The 15,077-nt window shown below is 35.4% G+C and overlaps 1 protein-coding gene across 2 annotated transcripts in view; it reads left to right on the forward strand.

Moving 5' to 3' along the window:
• LOC128987058 (lysophospholipase D GDPD1-like) overlaps nucleotides 1–15,077 on the forward strand; it is a 97,883-nt gene that overhangs the window by 50,460 nt on the left and 32,346 nt on the right. For both annotated transcript variants that reach the window (XM_054407729.1, XM_054407728.1), the window contains exon 6: nucleotides 3,571–3,704. In XM_054407729.1, coding sequence (XP_054263704.1) covers nucleotides 3,571–3,704 — 134 coding nt within the window. The remainder of the gene's footprint in view (nucleotides 1–3,570; nucleotides 3,705–15,077) is intronic.

The raw sequence follows: 15,077 nt of genomic DNA on the forward strand, positions 1-15,077 counted from the left end.
ATCAAATTATGTAGATCATCTGGTATTACACAACCACAATTATTCAGACATCAATAGTAATATGGAAGTTTTACATTTCTCGCAGGACCGTTTAAACAGAAACACATTGGAAAAGTTTGAAATATACAGAGCAGTTAAAGCCGACCATCAAAAGGTTTTGAACGATAAACTCTCCGTCCAATCCAACTATATCTACAACACAGCTATTAGGATACTGGAGGGAAACAATGAATGAATGAACACACACCGGTGATAAGAAAACAAAGATAGACGTCATAGACCACCTTGACTGCGGGTCTAGACTTTACCTCAGCCCGGTCACGATCTATTGTCAATGTCCCTTTGTGTTTTTCAAGTTTTTTGTAATGTGTGTCCGTTCCGTGTATCGTGTTTTGTATATGTTTTATTTATTGAACTCTGTTTGTTAACGATCTTCGAATCAAGTGATTACTTGACACCTTGAGGCCTGAAGATGGTTCATTAAGAACCGCAACTAGTTGCGAAAATCAGCAACAAATGATTACTATATGCAGGTATTGTAAACCATAAAAAAAGTCTTACTTGCAGTTTGGTCAACTCCATTATTTATATTTCCTAACAAATAATCTTGAAGAGGTTTACAAACAATACAAAATATTAAATTTTGACTTTTGCCAAAATTTAACATTGATACAAGACAAACATGAAATTAATTAGTAAATTCGAATCACAGGATTCTGTTACCATGTTGAATATTCCGAGAATCTAAGATTACTAATTAGAAAACAAAAAAAGTTATTTAACAAAAACCTGAATGATGCTGTTTATTCCTTCAAAACTAACTAAAACATATAATTTACAAATCATATGTGAACAAATAATAATTAATATTTAAGACAGACTGTTGGAAACATGACCAGAGATATTATTAATCTCAACAATTTAAACATCTACAGTATAATGAGAATCAACAGACTAACTCAGGGGAATACTAAACAAACAAATCTACATTTATAAAAGAGGAAGTTTGTATATATATATATTTGAATGTTATGGACTCCGAAACCGCTCGACAGATTGTAATGAAACTTTCAGGCATTATTAAGCATTATTCAAGGCTGGTTTAGGTGAAGCAGAGGTGCCCATCCCCCCCAAACCCAGAGGCGCAACCCCCCCCCCCCCCAAGCCAAAGGAGTAGTTCTCCCCCCCAATTTATGCTGCCGTCTATTTAAACCTACCCTCCCCCCACCAATTTATCTGACAATTTTCCCTTTACCTCATAAAACGAGCATTCCAATTTAGTATTTAGTAAACATGAGGTAAAGAAAAACAAACTTGCTGATAATAAAAATTAAATGTTTAATAGGAAACGAACAACATTTAACAATACTTCATTAGGTATATCTAACTAATGGACGAATTAGAAGTTTTTCAATTTACATTTCAGAATCTCTATTGTCAGCTAACATGTGCTCAGTATTGCAATAGACAACGTCTTCAAAACGTACAACAATATAGAGAAAGAATCTCAGAGAAGAATTTTAAAAGAAATCAAACCGCTTTAAAAATGCATTAATAATACTTTGGCAAAAAGTTTTTTTTTCAAAATTATAGGCAGTCACGAAATAAGACAGACTTGTTGCTCGCCACTCCCTGGCTCTACAAACACCGCCACTCCAAACAACATACTCCAAAAACTCGATTTTACTCTACAAAAATCGCCAGGCAAAATACCCACAAAAGGTTTTTGTGACAAAGTAATCTTATAATTAATTTTGATAGCCCCAGGATTGCCTTTTATAATAATGGTAGAAACGCATAATCGTATAGATGATATAACAAATATACGCAATACGCTTATGGTATAGATATAATAATGGTAAGATTGGTTTTTTAATAATGGTAGAAACGCATCTTGTCAGACAATCTGTTTATACACAAAACACGAAACGATAACAGATAGGCCTATCAATTCACGTGAGTATATTGCCGCGGGCAGGACTGGAAGTAAACTGAATCAGGTTATGACGGAAAGACGTGGTCTCTGGATTGTCGTCTGTGTTATCAAAAGCTGATATTGGACTAGTTGTAGTGACGGAGGAGAGTGTTGAAAATATAATGGGATTCATAATTGAGTTTTCCATTTAAAATTATTGACAATAATAACCAATTTATCTGCTGGATATAAACTATGGTCTCGAAATTCTACAGTACTGCACGAAAGGAAATTTATTAAATACTTTGAGGAGTTTGAAATATATAAATACATAAAACTAGGGACAGCGCAAATTTTTTGAGTGAAAACACTCAATTAATTATGAATCCCATTATACTTTTAACACTCTTCTCAGTCACTACAATAGTCCTATATCAGCTGGTGACAATGCAGACGACAATCCAGAGACCACGTCTGTCCGTCATAACCTGAACCTGATTCAGTTTACTTCCAGTTCTGACGACGGCAATATATACGCGTGAATTGATAGGCCTATCTGTAATCGATTCGTGTTTTGTGTGGTGGAGGTAAAGAACCACCAAAACCATGTAAACCATGTTGTTGGTGTTGATAGTGAGCTACTTAGAAACACTTTTTCGGGCTGCTTATACAAAATTATTCATTCATTATGACAGCCAGCAAAAAACATCCCCCCCAAAATCCCCTCAAAAAAGTCCCCCCCAAAAAATCCTGTGGCGCAAACGCGCCACAGTACCCCCCCTCTGGGCACCCCTGGTGTGAAGTTTGGTGCAGATCCGTCAAAAGGGCTCCGCCCCAGTGGCTCTGGAGTTTTCCATGTTAACCTTATGAGTACTTATATTTAAATGGAATTAAAGATTCGTAACAGCTGGTTTAACTAAACAATTTGATTCTGTGATGTTCAATAGCATTAAAAAGTTAATAGATTTACCAACAGGGTGCAGCACTATTATTTTTTAAAATTTATGACAACAGCTTATTTACAACCAAAAGGTGAGTGAGCGTAGCGAACAAACTTCAAACTGAAGGAGAGTTAGCGTAGCGAACGTAAAGGTGAGTGAGCGTAGCGAACGAACTTCAACCAGGACGTGATTGAGCCATGCGAATACTTATGAAGTTAAACGGGGCAAAGCCCACGGGTACAGCTAGTTATAAATAAAGACATATCGTACAGCTGATGCATATCCAATATGTGATTAAATTCAGCCCTTTAATATAGGACCGTGCCCTTACGAGAAGAAGGTTTATCGAAAAACTAATATTTTACAGGGAAGTTTCACATCAAGACCTTTCATTCAAGTATGCGATGGATAGTTGTGCGGTTTTCTCAAAAGTCCATGATCCTTATTAGTTTTTTTTATAGATGCAAATGAAACATCTGGGCATTCTGAATTTTAAAGTGGTTTCGCGTTTCTTTAGAGTTTTTATGTCTAAATCGAAAATCTAAAGCCAGTTTGCAAATCTGCATACCGCAACGGTTGTTTTGATGTATAATATGTGGGTGTAGGTCCTGAAACAAAAAAGCCTTGCTGTATCGGGAACAAACTTTTCATTTAGCTTATTAAATAGATTACCAATGTAAAATAAGATTTGTTTTCTGTTTTCACTTGTTTCAGAACCCCAACATAGGACTATTATTTTCTATGAGAAGAGTCATCCATCTCATCTTGCTGTATTACTCAGGTCTTCTGCCATTTGTGCCAATCAAGGAGTCTTTCCTCGAGATATTCCTGCCTTCAATTTTTCTTCGGTTCGTTTCAACAAGATTATTTACTTACTAAAGTTATCTCAGCCTGCTCAAATGTATATAAATGATAATCTGGCTAATTGGCTAATCCATAACTAACAAGGTTGGAACACAAAAAGTCGTCCAATGAACCTATGTTGTTAAAAATCTTAAAAGGCAGACAAAAAAACAGTATAACAAGGGTTTAATATTAAGGATTATAAAGGGTAATAGTATAAAGGGGTTTAATATTCATAAAGTTAATAACAGAATAATAATAGACATGTGTTCAGCAAAAAGAACATACTAAATCAAATAATATACAACAATCATAATATTAACATTTTGTCATTCCACACTTGTATTTTCAAAGACACCTGAGAAATGCTTAAACCTTTGATATCGAAAAGCCTTCTTTGTATTCAGTTGGAACACAGCCTTACTGGCTGCAGTCTTAGACACTTAGCTCAGAAAATTGCACATCGAATAGCCAATGGTAATCAAATCTGAGCAGAGAGACAGTTAATGATAAACATATAAACTAATGATAATTTACGTCAAATGACCACAAACGGTTAAACCGTGTTGGTTGTCAAAAGCATTTGATCGGGTTAAACCATGATATACTTTGTGACAAACTTGAATGTTTTGGCATACGTGGAATCCCACTTAAATGGTTCAGGTCATATTTAATGGGTCGTAAGCAATTGAGGTTGATGCAGAATCCTTCTCCGAAGTGAAATATGATGTCCCTCAAGGATCTATCCTTGGGCCTCTGTATTCTATATACAAAGGATGTTGGTGCTTATGTTTGTTCCAACTCTCCAACGCTGCATGCAGATGACACCACTTTGCTTTTTAAGGGCTTGTCTGAGGTCAGAAAAACTTTGCTTTATTCAATTACAAATTTTTATGACTGGCTTTTTAATAATAATCTATATCTAAACTAGGGGCTTGTAGGGGCAAAAGCCCCTAAAAAACCAAAATACATAAATTTTTTATCAACCTTCATTGGTCATTTATAAATAAGCACTGATTTTCTAGCATTATAATATAGTTTACAACACAAAATGTATACAATATGTTATATACAGTAGATACATTTACATTTAAATGGTGGTTTGTAGGGACAATAGCCTCTAAAACAGTAAACTTTTTTATTTTGAAAATAATAAGCATAAAAAACAATTAAAATTTGGTTTAATTCAAGTTTTATTTACATGAATAGAAATCACTACTTACTTATTGCATTTGATAATTAGTCAGAACCTCTGGATAAACTATGTTTTTTGTATATGAATAGTTTTCTGTATTGTTCTGTTCTCTTGTATTTGCCATATATACTCTGATTCCATCTGATGACTTGACTCTGCTAAATGTAACATATAACTGTCCGTGTGTAAAAACTGGTTTATCTAAGTAAACTCCAGCTTTCTGGAAGGTTTGGCCTTGTGCCTTATTGGTAGTTATAGCAAAGGCAAGTCGTAAGGGAAATTGCAGTCTTGACATGTGGAAAGGCATGTTAGGATCTGTTGAAATAAGCTTTATTCTAGGCAAAAATATTATATTTCCCTTTCCAGATCCCGTAATAATTTCTAATTTTATGCATTTCTCAAACATGCTGATTTCAAAAGCCAACACCTCGGCGACGCGGCCTTCCTCCGTTGTTCATTACTATATTTAGGTAGAAAAGAAGAAATACGATAAGATAACTATAGATCACCATGCATAACTAAAAATTATACATTGCTGTAGTAAACAAACTGAAATTCATAAAAAGTACAGCTGGTATCTATATCAAAGGCTATATTGATATATAGAGTGATATAGTCCAGGCAAATTAGACATATGCTCCCCAAAAAATCGTCTAAAGCTGGAAAGTGTTTTAATACCTTTTGGGGGTCCCAAATAAGACTCCTGTGAGTTTGCGACGGATTCTGACGTCTGCTTAAGTTTTAGGAGTCGAAAAACTATGAAATTTTCGTACTTTTTTCAGTTTTTCGCTTATAACTTCTAAATAACGAATGCTAAGGAAAATGTTGTCTGAAGGTGTCTTTTAGTGAATTACATTCCGCGTCGATTGATGTTAAATACGTCAAAATCGGCCGAGCCGTTTAGCCACTGTAGTTTTTCAAAGTTTGGACATTTTCATCAACATGGCCAAAAGGTTGATTATTTGACCAGTTTTCGGCTTACAACTCCTAAACGACGCAAGCTATACAAAAATGCACCTGTAGTTAGTTTGGAAAACACAAAATTTGGCGTAGAATTATGATTATGAACTGCTAGATAGTGGTTTATTCCATGGTTATCATCCAGAGGTTTATCCAAGAATGTGTGAAGGGAAGGGTAGCAAGACCCCCTATGTAATTTTAAATCTAATATTGTTATCTGGGGTTACAAAAATTCTAGGATTCGTCCTAAGCTCCCATTTATACGATCCCTACCCTGGACACTCCAAAATGGTGTTAAGTGATTCTAATATATAATAAGATATTACAACGAGAAAGATTTTATTAAATATAGCAAATATGTTATTTTTTGCTTAATAAACGAAAGATGATAATGGGACAGATGTACATAGTTTTACTATGTATTTAGCCTATTAAAAAAAAAATGATTGGGAGTTTTTGTAGATTTTGCCATATAACTTTTCTACTTCTCATCATTGGAATCTTAAGAATAAGGATTCATTCTTTGCTCTTATCGGTCTTGCCACAAATCGTGACATTCGGTACCATCTTTTTCGTCAGATATCGAATTGAGATAATCGTGCCCCTTGCAAGTCTTTCAGCCAGTAGTGCATTATATCCCTGCATTTCAAAAGGAGCAAGATAATGTAAACCTTTATTAACATCTACACGATAGTCGAGATAGGTAGACGGAGTTGAGAAGTTCTTGTCGAACCGGTAGATTAACCGTAGTGATGGGAGTTAACCCATTGGCGTTAACTTTCCATACCTATCCCTCTGAATTAAGTACACTTTTAAATGAGCTCTAAAGGATAGGTGGATGATCAGCCCCTTTTGTTAGAATCAAAGTCAAAATTAGTTGAAAGTGTCTTCTAGAAGAGGCCAACCCTCACTTGATTTGGATATTTTCTGCTCCCAACCATGTATAGGGTCAACCAGCTTCTGCAACTTCGCCAAGCGTTGTAACCCGCCAGAACACAGTGAGATCTACATGGATTGGAGTAAACAGCATGAGTAGTTTTAGGCTCCATGAATAGTTAGATTTTCGGCTCTTCTACATCAGGCTTTCTTCATCAAACTGTGCTAGTGGTACAGACCTATTTTTAATCCAATGTATGATTTAAAAAATGAGGCTTGGATTTAATGTGGAATATCACGTGCTGACTGAGGGGGCCAGATTCTTCTTTAATCTTTGCTGTTGCCATCACAGCTCGCAATTAAGGTCACCACTTCCTTTTATTTTGCACAGTTTATGGCCATTATAGTCTTGTCTATTTACGATTTTCTTGCAAGCTGTGCCTTTTCATTATGCTTAATACATATCTCGCGTTGATGCTATCATATGGGATAACTGCTGAACTGATTGACATGAGCAAACTATTTTCAGTAAATGGGTCGTGACACTGAAGCCATTTGATGAATTTCTTTTTGATCCCACCGTATCCGTGAAGTTTTATATTGTCAACTTTCTGATATTATGTTGAAGAGGGGATCCCACAATATCCTTTAATTTGATGGGTAGCATTCACTGCGATGGGCCTGCAAGCGAACCATCGGGCTAGATCCCCATCATTGATTCCACTATCTCGGAAAAGCTCTCCACAGTAAGATTAATCATAAATCATAAATCTTTATTGGTCATTAAATAACAGATGTTACAATATACCTCGTTAATAAAAAAAGGTGTCAAAAAGGGCCATAGATTCTAGATAGTAAAACATGGAATCTTCACTAAATATAAAAAAGACAACAAGAAAATAAATAGTTAAAAATCATTTTAAAAAAAAAAAAAAAACAGAACTATATACAGAAAAAAAGTGAAGTACTTATACAAAGTGGTTGAAAGACTAGGTAACAGTAGTCTAGGGACGAAGTAACAACTAGATAACAATTTTACCATAACAATTATGTTCTGCTAAAAATTCATCCAAACTGTAAAATGGGTGGTCAGCAAGCCAAACAATCAACTTTTGTTTTAGCCGAGTACAAGGAATGTCAGGTATTTTACTTGCAAAACAATTCACTATTTTTAGATGTTGCTCTCATGAGCACTTACTTGTTCATAGGCCATGCTGCAGGATCCATGACGTCACACTAGTGGATAGATTCACTGCCATATCCCCTATGTTTTTGGTAATTAGGCTGGTTGTTTGCCAGATTTCAATGGTAAGATTTTAAACTTCGGAAACTTGACAAGCATCTGATCTAGTGTTAACAATCAATAGCGGTTAAATGGTGAAGCCGATCTTAATGATTTGGAAAATATTCTACGCAGATGTTTATACTCTTCAAACTAACTACAAGAACATTTTTTTAAAGCATGCGTTAGAAGATGTAAGCCAAAAACTGAAAGATGAATACAGGGATAGATCTATATAATGGGTGGTTGGGATATAAATCCTAGAATTTTCGGAACCTCAGACAAAAATATTAGACTTAAAATTACATAGGGTGTCTTACTCTCATCACACCTTATTAGATAAACCTTTGGATGACCATCATGGAATAAACCACTATCTAATAATTCATATTAAGGACAGGATCTATGTTGTTACCAATTTTAGTAAAATTTCCCAACTTTAACTTTAATACTTTTTCAATAAAATGTTGACCATACAAAGTAGGTAACAATCAATTGCCGTTATTGATTAATAAAAAAACATCATACGCAGAATGTTGTGTTTTCCAAACTAACTACAGGTGCATTTATGCGTCGTTTAGGAGTTGTAAGCCGAAAACTGGTCAAAAAATCAACCTTTTGGCCATTTTATTGGAAATATCCCAACTTTGAAAAGCTACAGCGGCTAAACAACTCGGCCGATTTTGACGTATTTAACATCAATCGACGCGGAATTTAATGCACTAAAAGACACCTTTGAACAACATTTTCCTTAGGATTCGTTATTTAGGAGTTATAAGCGAAAAACTGAAAAAAGTGCAAAATTTTCATAGTTTTTCGACTTTCAAAACTCAAGCAGACGTCAGAATCCGTCGCAAACTCACATGAGTCTTATTTGGGACCCCCAAAAGGTATTAAAACACTTTCCAGCATTAGACGATTTTTTGGGGAGCACACCCTATATTTGATCTAATTTGCCTGGACTACTATGAGTACACAGATTTTCAGAAATACAACTAATACAAATCTGTGGCACAGCTGTTTTAATTTCAAAAGATGTAAACAAATTAAACCCCTTGTTGTTTTAATGGGAAAAGTTTTATTCTGTTGCGAATTTATGGTAAAAAAATAAGAAAAATGAATAGTTTTCCCTCAAAATTCACGTCAAGACCTTTAAAATAAGACCCCTCCCATCCTTCTACGGCCATCCAGTCACTCACAATTTCTTTACAAAAATTTGACTTATGGAATTATATATATAGACTAGCTGACCCGGCGAACTTCGTATCGCCAAAGTTATAGGTTTCCCCTAAGACAGACCGATGGAACGAAAGTACCGTTAAGTTTAATTTTCAAGATGATCTCGTTCGCATCGCTCAATCACGTCCTGGTTGAAGTTCGTTCGCTACGCTCACTCACCTTTGGGTTGGAGCTCGTTCGCTACGCTCACTCACCTTTAGGTTGGAGCTCGTTCGATGCGCTCACTTGCCTTCAGGTTAGCTCGTTCGCTACGCTAACTCGCCTCCAGGTTGAAGTTCGTTCGCTACGCTCACTCACCTTTGGGTTGGAGCTCGTTCGCTACGCTCACTCACCTTTAGGTTGGAGCTCGATCGCTGCGCTCACTTGCCTTCAGGTTAGCTCGTTCGCTACGCTAACTCGCCTCCAGGTTGAAGTTCGTTCGCTACGCTCACTCACCTTTTGGTTGCAAATTAGCTGTTGTCATAAATGTAAAAGAAATAATAGTGCTGCACCCTGTTGGTAATCCTTGTAACTTTAATGCTATTGAACATCATAGAACAGAACCAACTTGTTTAATTGAAACAGCTGTTAAGATTCATTAATTCCATTTCTCATAAGGTTAACATGGGAAACTCCAGAGCCACTGGGGCGGAGCCCTTTTAAGAATTTCGAAACGGGAAATAGTTTACTTTCTATTCGCATACCTACAGAATTTACACACCAAATTTCATAACGATCGGTGAAGTCGTTCCGGAGGAGTTTGCAGACAAACACTGTGACACGAGAATTTTATATATTAGATATATATATATGACCCTTGTACTCCTACCTTTAGTCTATTATTGTCCTGGTTTAAAATACTGTTGAATATGAAGTGTCATTTATATTGCAGTTTCTCATTTAAAATCGTGTCATCTAAACTATTTTCTTTAAAAGCTCTGTAAATTTCATATTCTTCGAGTGTATCCAGTTTATTTCCTTTCTTGCTTGTGTGGAGTTAGGCCATTGTTCAGATCGTACATGTCATGATTTTCGTCAACCAAAAGAGGATTTTTGTTTGTCGGTTCTTGAGCATGGATGATGTTCTCTGTATCTAGTTCCGAGTGTTCGTCCAGTTTTTCCTATGTAAAAGCTTGGGCAACTTGCACATTTAATTTTGTACACACCTGACTTCTCACTTTTGTCAATTATACTATCAGAAACGTTTAATTTGTTAATTGTCTTGTTGTTTGTCTTAAACGCTAATTCAGTACCATGTTTCTTTAACTCTTTTGTAAGTGTATACTGTATTGAGTGTGAGTATTCTACACACACGTACTTCTTCTTTTGTTGTTGAACATCTCCAGATTTTTTATCATTATTATTCTTTTTCTTACTTAATAATCTGTCAATCATATTTTTGTCGCAACCATTTGATGATGCTATGTGCTTGATGATATTTAGTTCTTTATTTTAATTTTCGTCTGACATTGGAACATTTAACAGTCTATATATCATGCTATTATACGCGGTGTACTTCTGTGATGAAGGATGGTAAGATGTGTTGTGGATAGTTTGGTTTGATGTGGTTGGCTTACGATAAATGCTGAACTCTAATTTATTATCAGATTTTTCTATCGTCAAGTCTAAAAATTTTATTTTGTTGGATTCCTCAATTTCCATGGTGAATTTCAAATATGGGGCAATGCTGTGCAAAATATTGCAGTACCACAGATACGTAGATGTTTGTTCAGATATTTGTGTAATATGTCAAGTTGTAAACATTACCATTAAACAAAAGAATAGTGTCATCAAAAGGTAAATACAATTCTTTGGTTCAACCTGTAAGCGAGTTAGCGTAGCGAACGAGGCAACCTGAAGGCAAGTGAGCGCAGCGGACGAGCTCCAACCTAAAGGCCATGCAACGAGCTCATCTTGAAAATGAACAAGCATTTGACATCAAACCACTTTAGGACAGGACGAAGTCTGTCGGGCCAGCTAGCCTATTATATTATTAAAGTCATACAGTCAAATTTGTGGTCATCACTTAAATACATTAACCAAATAAATATTTGGGAATATGGCACATAAAAATTAAGCTCAGAAAGTGTGGATTTGCCAAAAAGTATTGGTATGAACAAATTCCCTAAGGGTTTAAGCTGCGGTAGCATTTTTCGAATTTTGCTATACACAACTAAAAATGCTACATTGTTTTTTTTCAGGCTATAGCAAATTTCCAACAAATACAATTGAAGATGTAATGTTCAAATATGTAATATTACTGGCATTTTTTTTAAATGATTTTTTAAGAATAATGTTTTTGCTACAGTTGTCTGAGAGTTTGTAGCAATTTTGCTAAAACCAATTTCATCCCAGCCTATACCCTGCAAGGGCTCTGCCCTGTAGGCCAATTTACAAAGGCTACTCTTTAAATGCTTTGAAAGTTTACATCATTTAATAAACAACTGTTTGTTTATTTACTTGAAAGCATTTTTGATGGTGCTTTATTTACATGAGGGTTAAGTTAAAGAAAGGTAGTAAAGTGTTGTAAAATGTTCTCATAGTTTTCTTTGTAATTTATAAAATAAGCTACAGGTTATTTTAATAGGCTTGACTAAAATTGAGGAATTTGAGTAAAATAACTATTTTATGTTCCTATCAACAATATCAAGTACAATAATGTATTTTAATAGTGTACACGTTGCTCGAAATCGAGCAATTGCAAAGAAGTAAAGTAGTTATTTAAAAACAAATAATAGTCATCATAATTTCCGATGAGTTTAAAAGACTCAACTCATAGATTACGTACCTAACAGTTCCATATAATCAACATTTCTTGTATATATTTGATAATTTTTCAAAAGCTGATCTGGTTTTTTAAATGTTTCCCACTTATAGCCCAATTAGGTTGTCCATGTTGATCTTTGTCAATGATAATGCAGTCTGCATGGTACCACCCATTGTCGCCAGTACGTTTAAAAATTTCAGTCAATTTTTTATAGCGATAACATATTGTTTACATGACTAAGAACTACCTGATTTTCTGCATAACCTCTCTGTCAAATATTTATTTGCATCAATTGGCATTCATTTGGCTAGTTACTGTTATATCGTAAATTATATTTACCTAAAAATATGCAGAATTGAAAGGCCTAATGTCGTTCAGATGGTTTTTTGTTTCCCTTAAATGTGAATAATGTGAATCCTTCAATGAAAGTTTTATTGAGGTTTCTTGGATGTAGTCATATTATTTTAAAATCACTTGACTTTTATGAAAACATATATTTAATGATTAATGTCCTTGCCGTACCAGTTTAATTCAGACTTAGAGGGGTTTCCTTTGTCAATCATCATAAAGTTAAGTCCATGTTTCCTACAAAATGGCACTGTAGCACTTCAGCTAAAATCCTTGTTCATTGTTTGTGGGAATCATCATATTGTAGCTCTAGGTGTTCTTCATTATATAGGTTGATAACGATAGTAAATTTTTAAATTCTCCATTTCTTCTACTTGGTGGCGTTCTATGACTTTGCTATGTTTCCATGGTTAACAAATCGGTTCTTTCAATGATTTCTCAAGAAATACAGTACTATGCCAATTCATTTTTCTTATTTGGTAAAATATATCAAATTGTCCAGGCCCTCTCGATTTTTTACATTGTAATATGTATGAATGTAAATTAAAACAAGAGGTTCTACCCGCGAATTCACGGGTGTACAGAAGCCACCATTAAATTAATTTAATCAACTTTGACTTTACATTTCATTTAAAGGGCCCAAGTTCAAAAAAATTGTCATCCGAAAGGATGTTTAAAGCAGTCATACCACATCCTAAGGTGGCCGAGGTGGATACGGTTGTACCTGAACTTGCCGCTCTCTTTTACGACGTCTTTAATACTTAATTTAATACTTTTCAATGAAGATCGGTGACAACCTCTTGGAACGAACAACATACATGGTTTGTTAATCTCATATTCATCGTGTTTCGAACACCTTTAATCACTCACTTGTATCAAACAGCTAGAAATAGCTTCACTGTCCATTCACCGCACCTCTTTTAAGATCATAAAAGTAAATAATAAAATAAGTAAACAAAAATTTAAACAAACAATCTATATTGTCAATTGCATTGGCCAGCTGTTGATCACTAAATTAATCAAATGACATTAACTCCCAAAACATGCAAGGCGTAGCCCTTTGGAAATTAGCCTGTGGGGCAGAGCCCTTAAGGGGTTCATCCATATTGTTTTAATACTGTATATAAATTAATGAGAATTCATTAGATTTGATTCAAAAGTATAATGTTTAATTCAGATTCAGTTATAAGGCAAGAACATTCAAAATATTTACAATGCCAAGACAATCAACCAACAGATGTTAATTATAACATCTGCTTAATATTACAACATCTCTCCCTTTTAATAGTTGACCCTCGTATCTTTTCACAGGTTTCACTATTCTTCCAAACCTTGTTCTAACTTCTTCATTAGATTGGAGACTTGGTAGTGAGTAAGTAGGATTGTTATTGTTTACAAACAACCTTGTATTGAAAGTTGGTGTACTGGTATTTCTAGAGACTGGTCTTGATGCTTTCTGTTTACTCTGATTAGTGTTGTTGGTTTGAGAGGTAGGGGTTTTGAGTAAGCTCCGTTCATTGTTTAAGTCTACAGAAGTTTGCGGAGACTGATCGTTATTTTTAGAGAAAGGAAGTGGAGTAATACTTGATTGTTTAGGACTAGTTTGGCTTTTGTACGGAATCAAGTGGTATCGGTTTCGGCGGACTGTATTTTTTTCAGTATTTACCCAATATGATCTTGGCTCATTGGCTAGGTTTGTTATTGTACCCTGACGTTTTAGATCTTGGATCCACACCTTTTGTCCTCGTTGCAACTGGGGTAAATCCCTGGTAGGTACCGTGATGCTTATCATATTGATTTTTGTAGGAATCTCTGTATTTTTCCTCCCTCTTCTTGAAACTGGATAAGTCAGGTCCCTCAGTAAGTTTCTGAGGTAAGACAGGTAAATTATCTCGTAACCTCCTGTTGAACAAAAGTTGGGCTGGGCTAAGCCCGTTGGCTGTAAGGGGTGTGTTCCTGTAGGATAGGAGTGCAAGGTAAGGGTCTTCTTTATTCTTTCTTAAGACACTTTTAGCTATTTTTACAGCAGCTTCTGCAGAGCCGTTACTTTGATGATGCCCGGAACTACTTGTTGTTAGTTTGAAGTTGTAATTTTGTGCAAAAACTTTAAACTCAGAATTTTCTAAGCATGTTCGCTGGGAAGCAAACCTAGTTCCACAGTCTGATCTAAGCTCGACAGGTATTCCATGGCGACAAAAAATTGATTTGCATTTCTCTATTATCTCACTTGTAGTTAATGTTTTTAATGTTGCCATTTCAAAGTATCGACTGTAACAGTCTGTCATTACTAGAAACCAAGTCCCATCAACTTTGAATAAATCGATGCATGCTTTCTCCCATGGACGAGAAGGAATTTCAGATGCCATTAGTGGTTCATGATGCTGGGATCTGAATTCTGTGCATTTAGGACACTCACTAACTGTTCGTTCTATGTCCGAAGATATGCCAGGCCACCACATGCTGTGACTAGCTCTAAGTCGGCATTTACTGATTCCAAAATGTCCGGAATGAATTCTATTCAGCATATCAAGTCTTAGGTCACTAGGAATAATGAGTCTATCTCCTTTTAGTAAAACACCTTCACAGAAGGAAATTTCGTGGCGGACTGGGAAGTATGGTTTTAATGCATTAGGCAATTTGGATTTGTCCGGCCATTCAGAGGAGCAAAATTGCTGAATTCTTTGGAGAATCGGGCATGATTTTTGTGCATCACTTATTTTCTGGATTATAGT

This window comes from Macrosteles quadrilineatus, unplaced genomic scaffold (assembly GCF_028750875.1).
Source record: "Macrosteles quadrilineatus isolate MER2022 unplaced genomic scaffold, UCM_ALF_1.0 Scaffold_2__2_contigs__length_208266976, whole genome shotgun sequence".
Lineage (NCBI taxonomy): Eukaryota > Metazoa > Arthropoda > Insecta > Hemiptera > Cicadellidae > Macrosteles > Macrosteles quadrilineatus.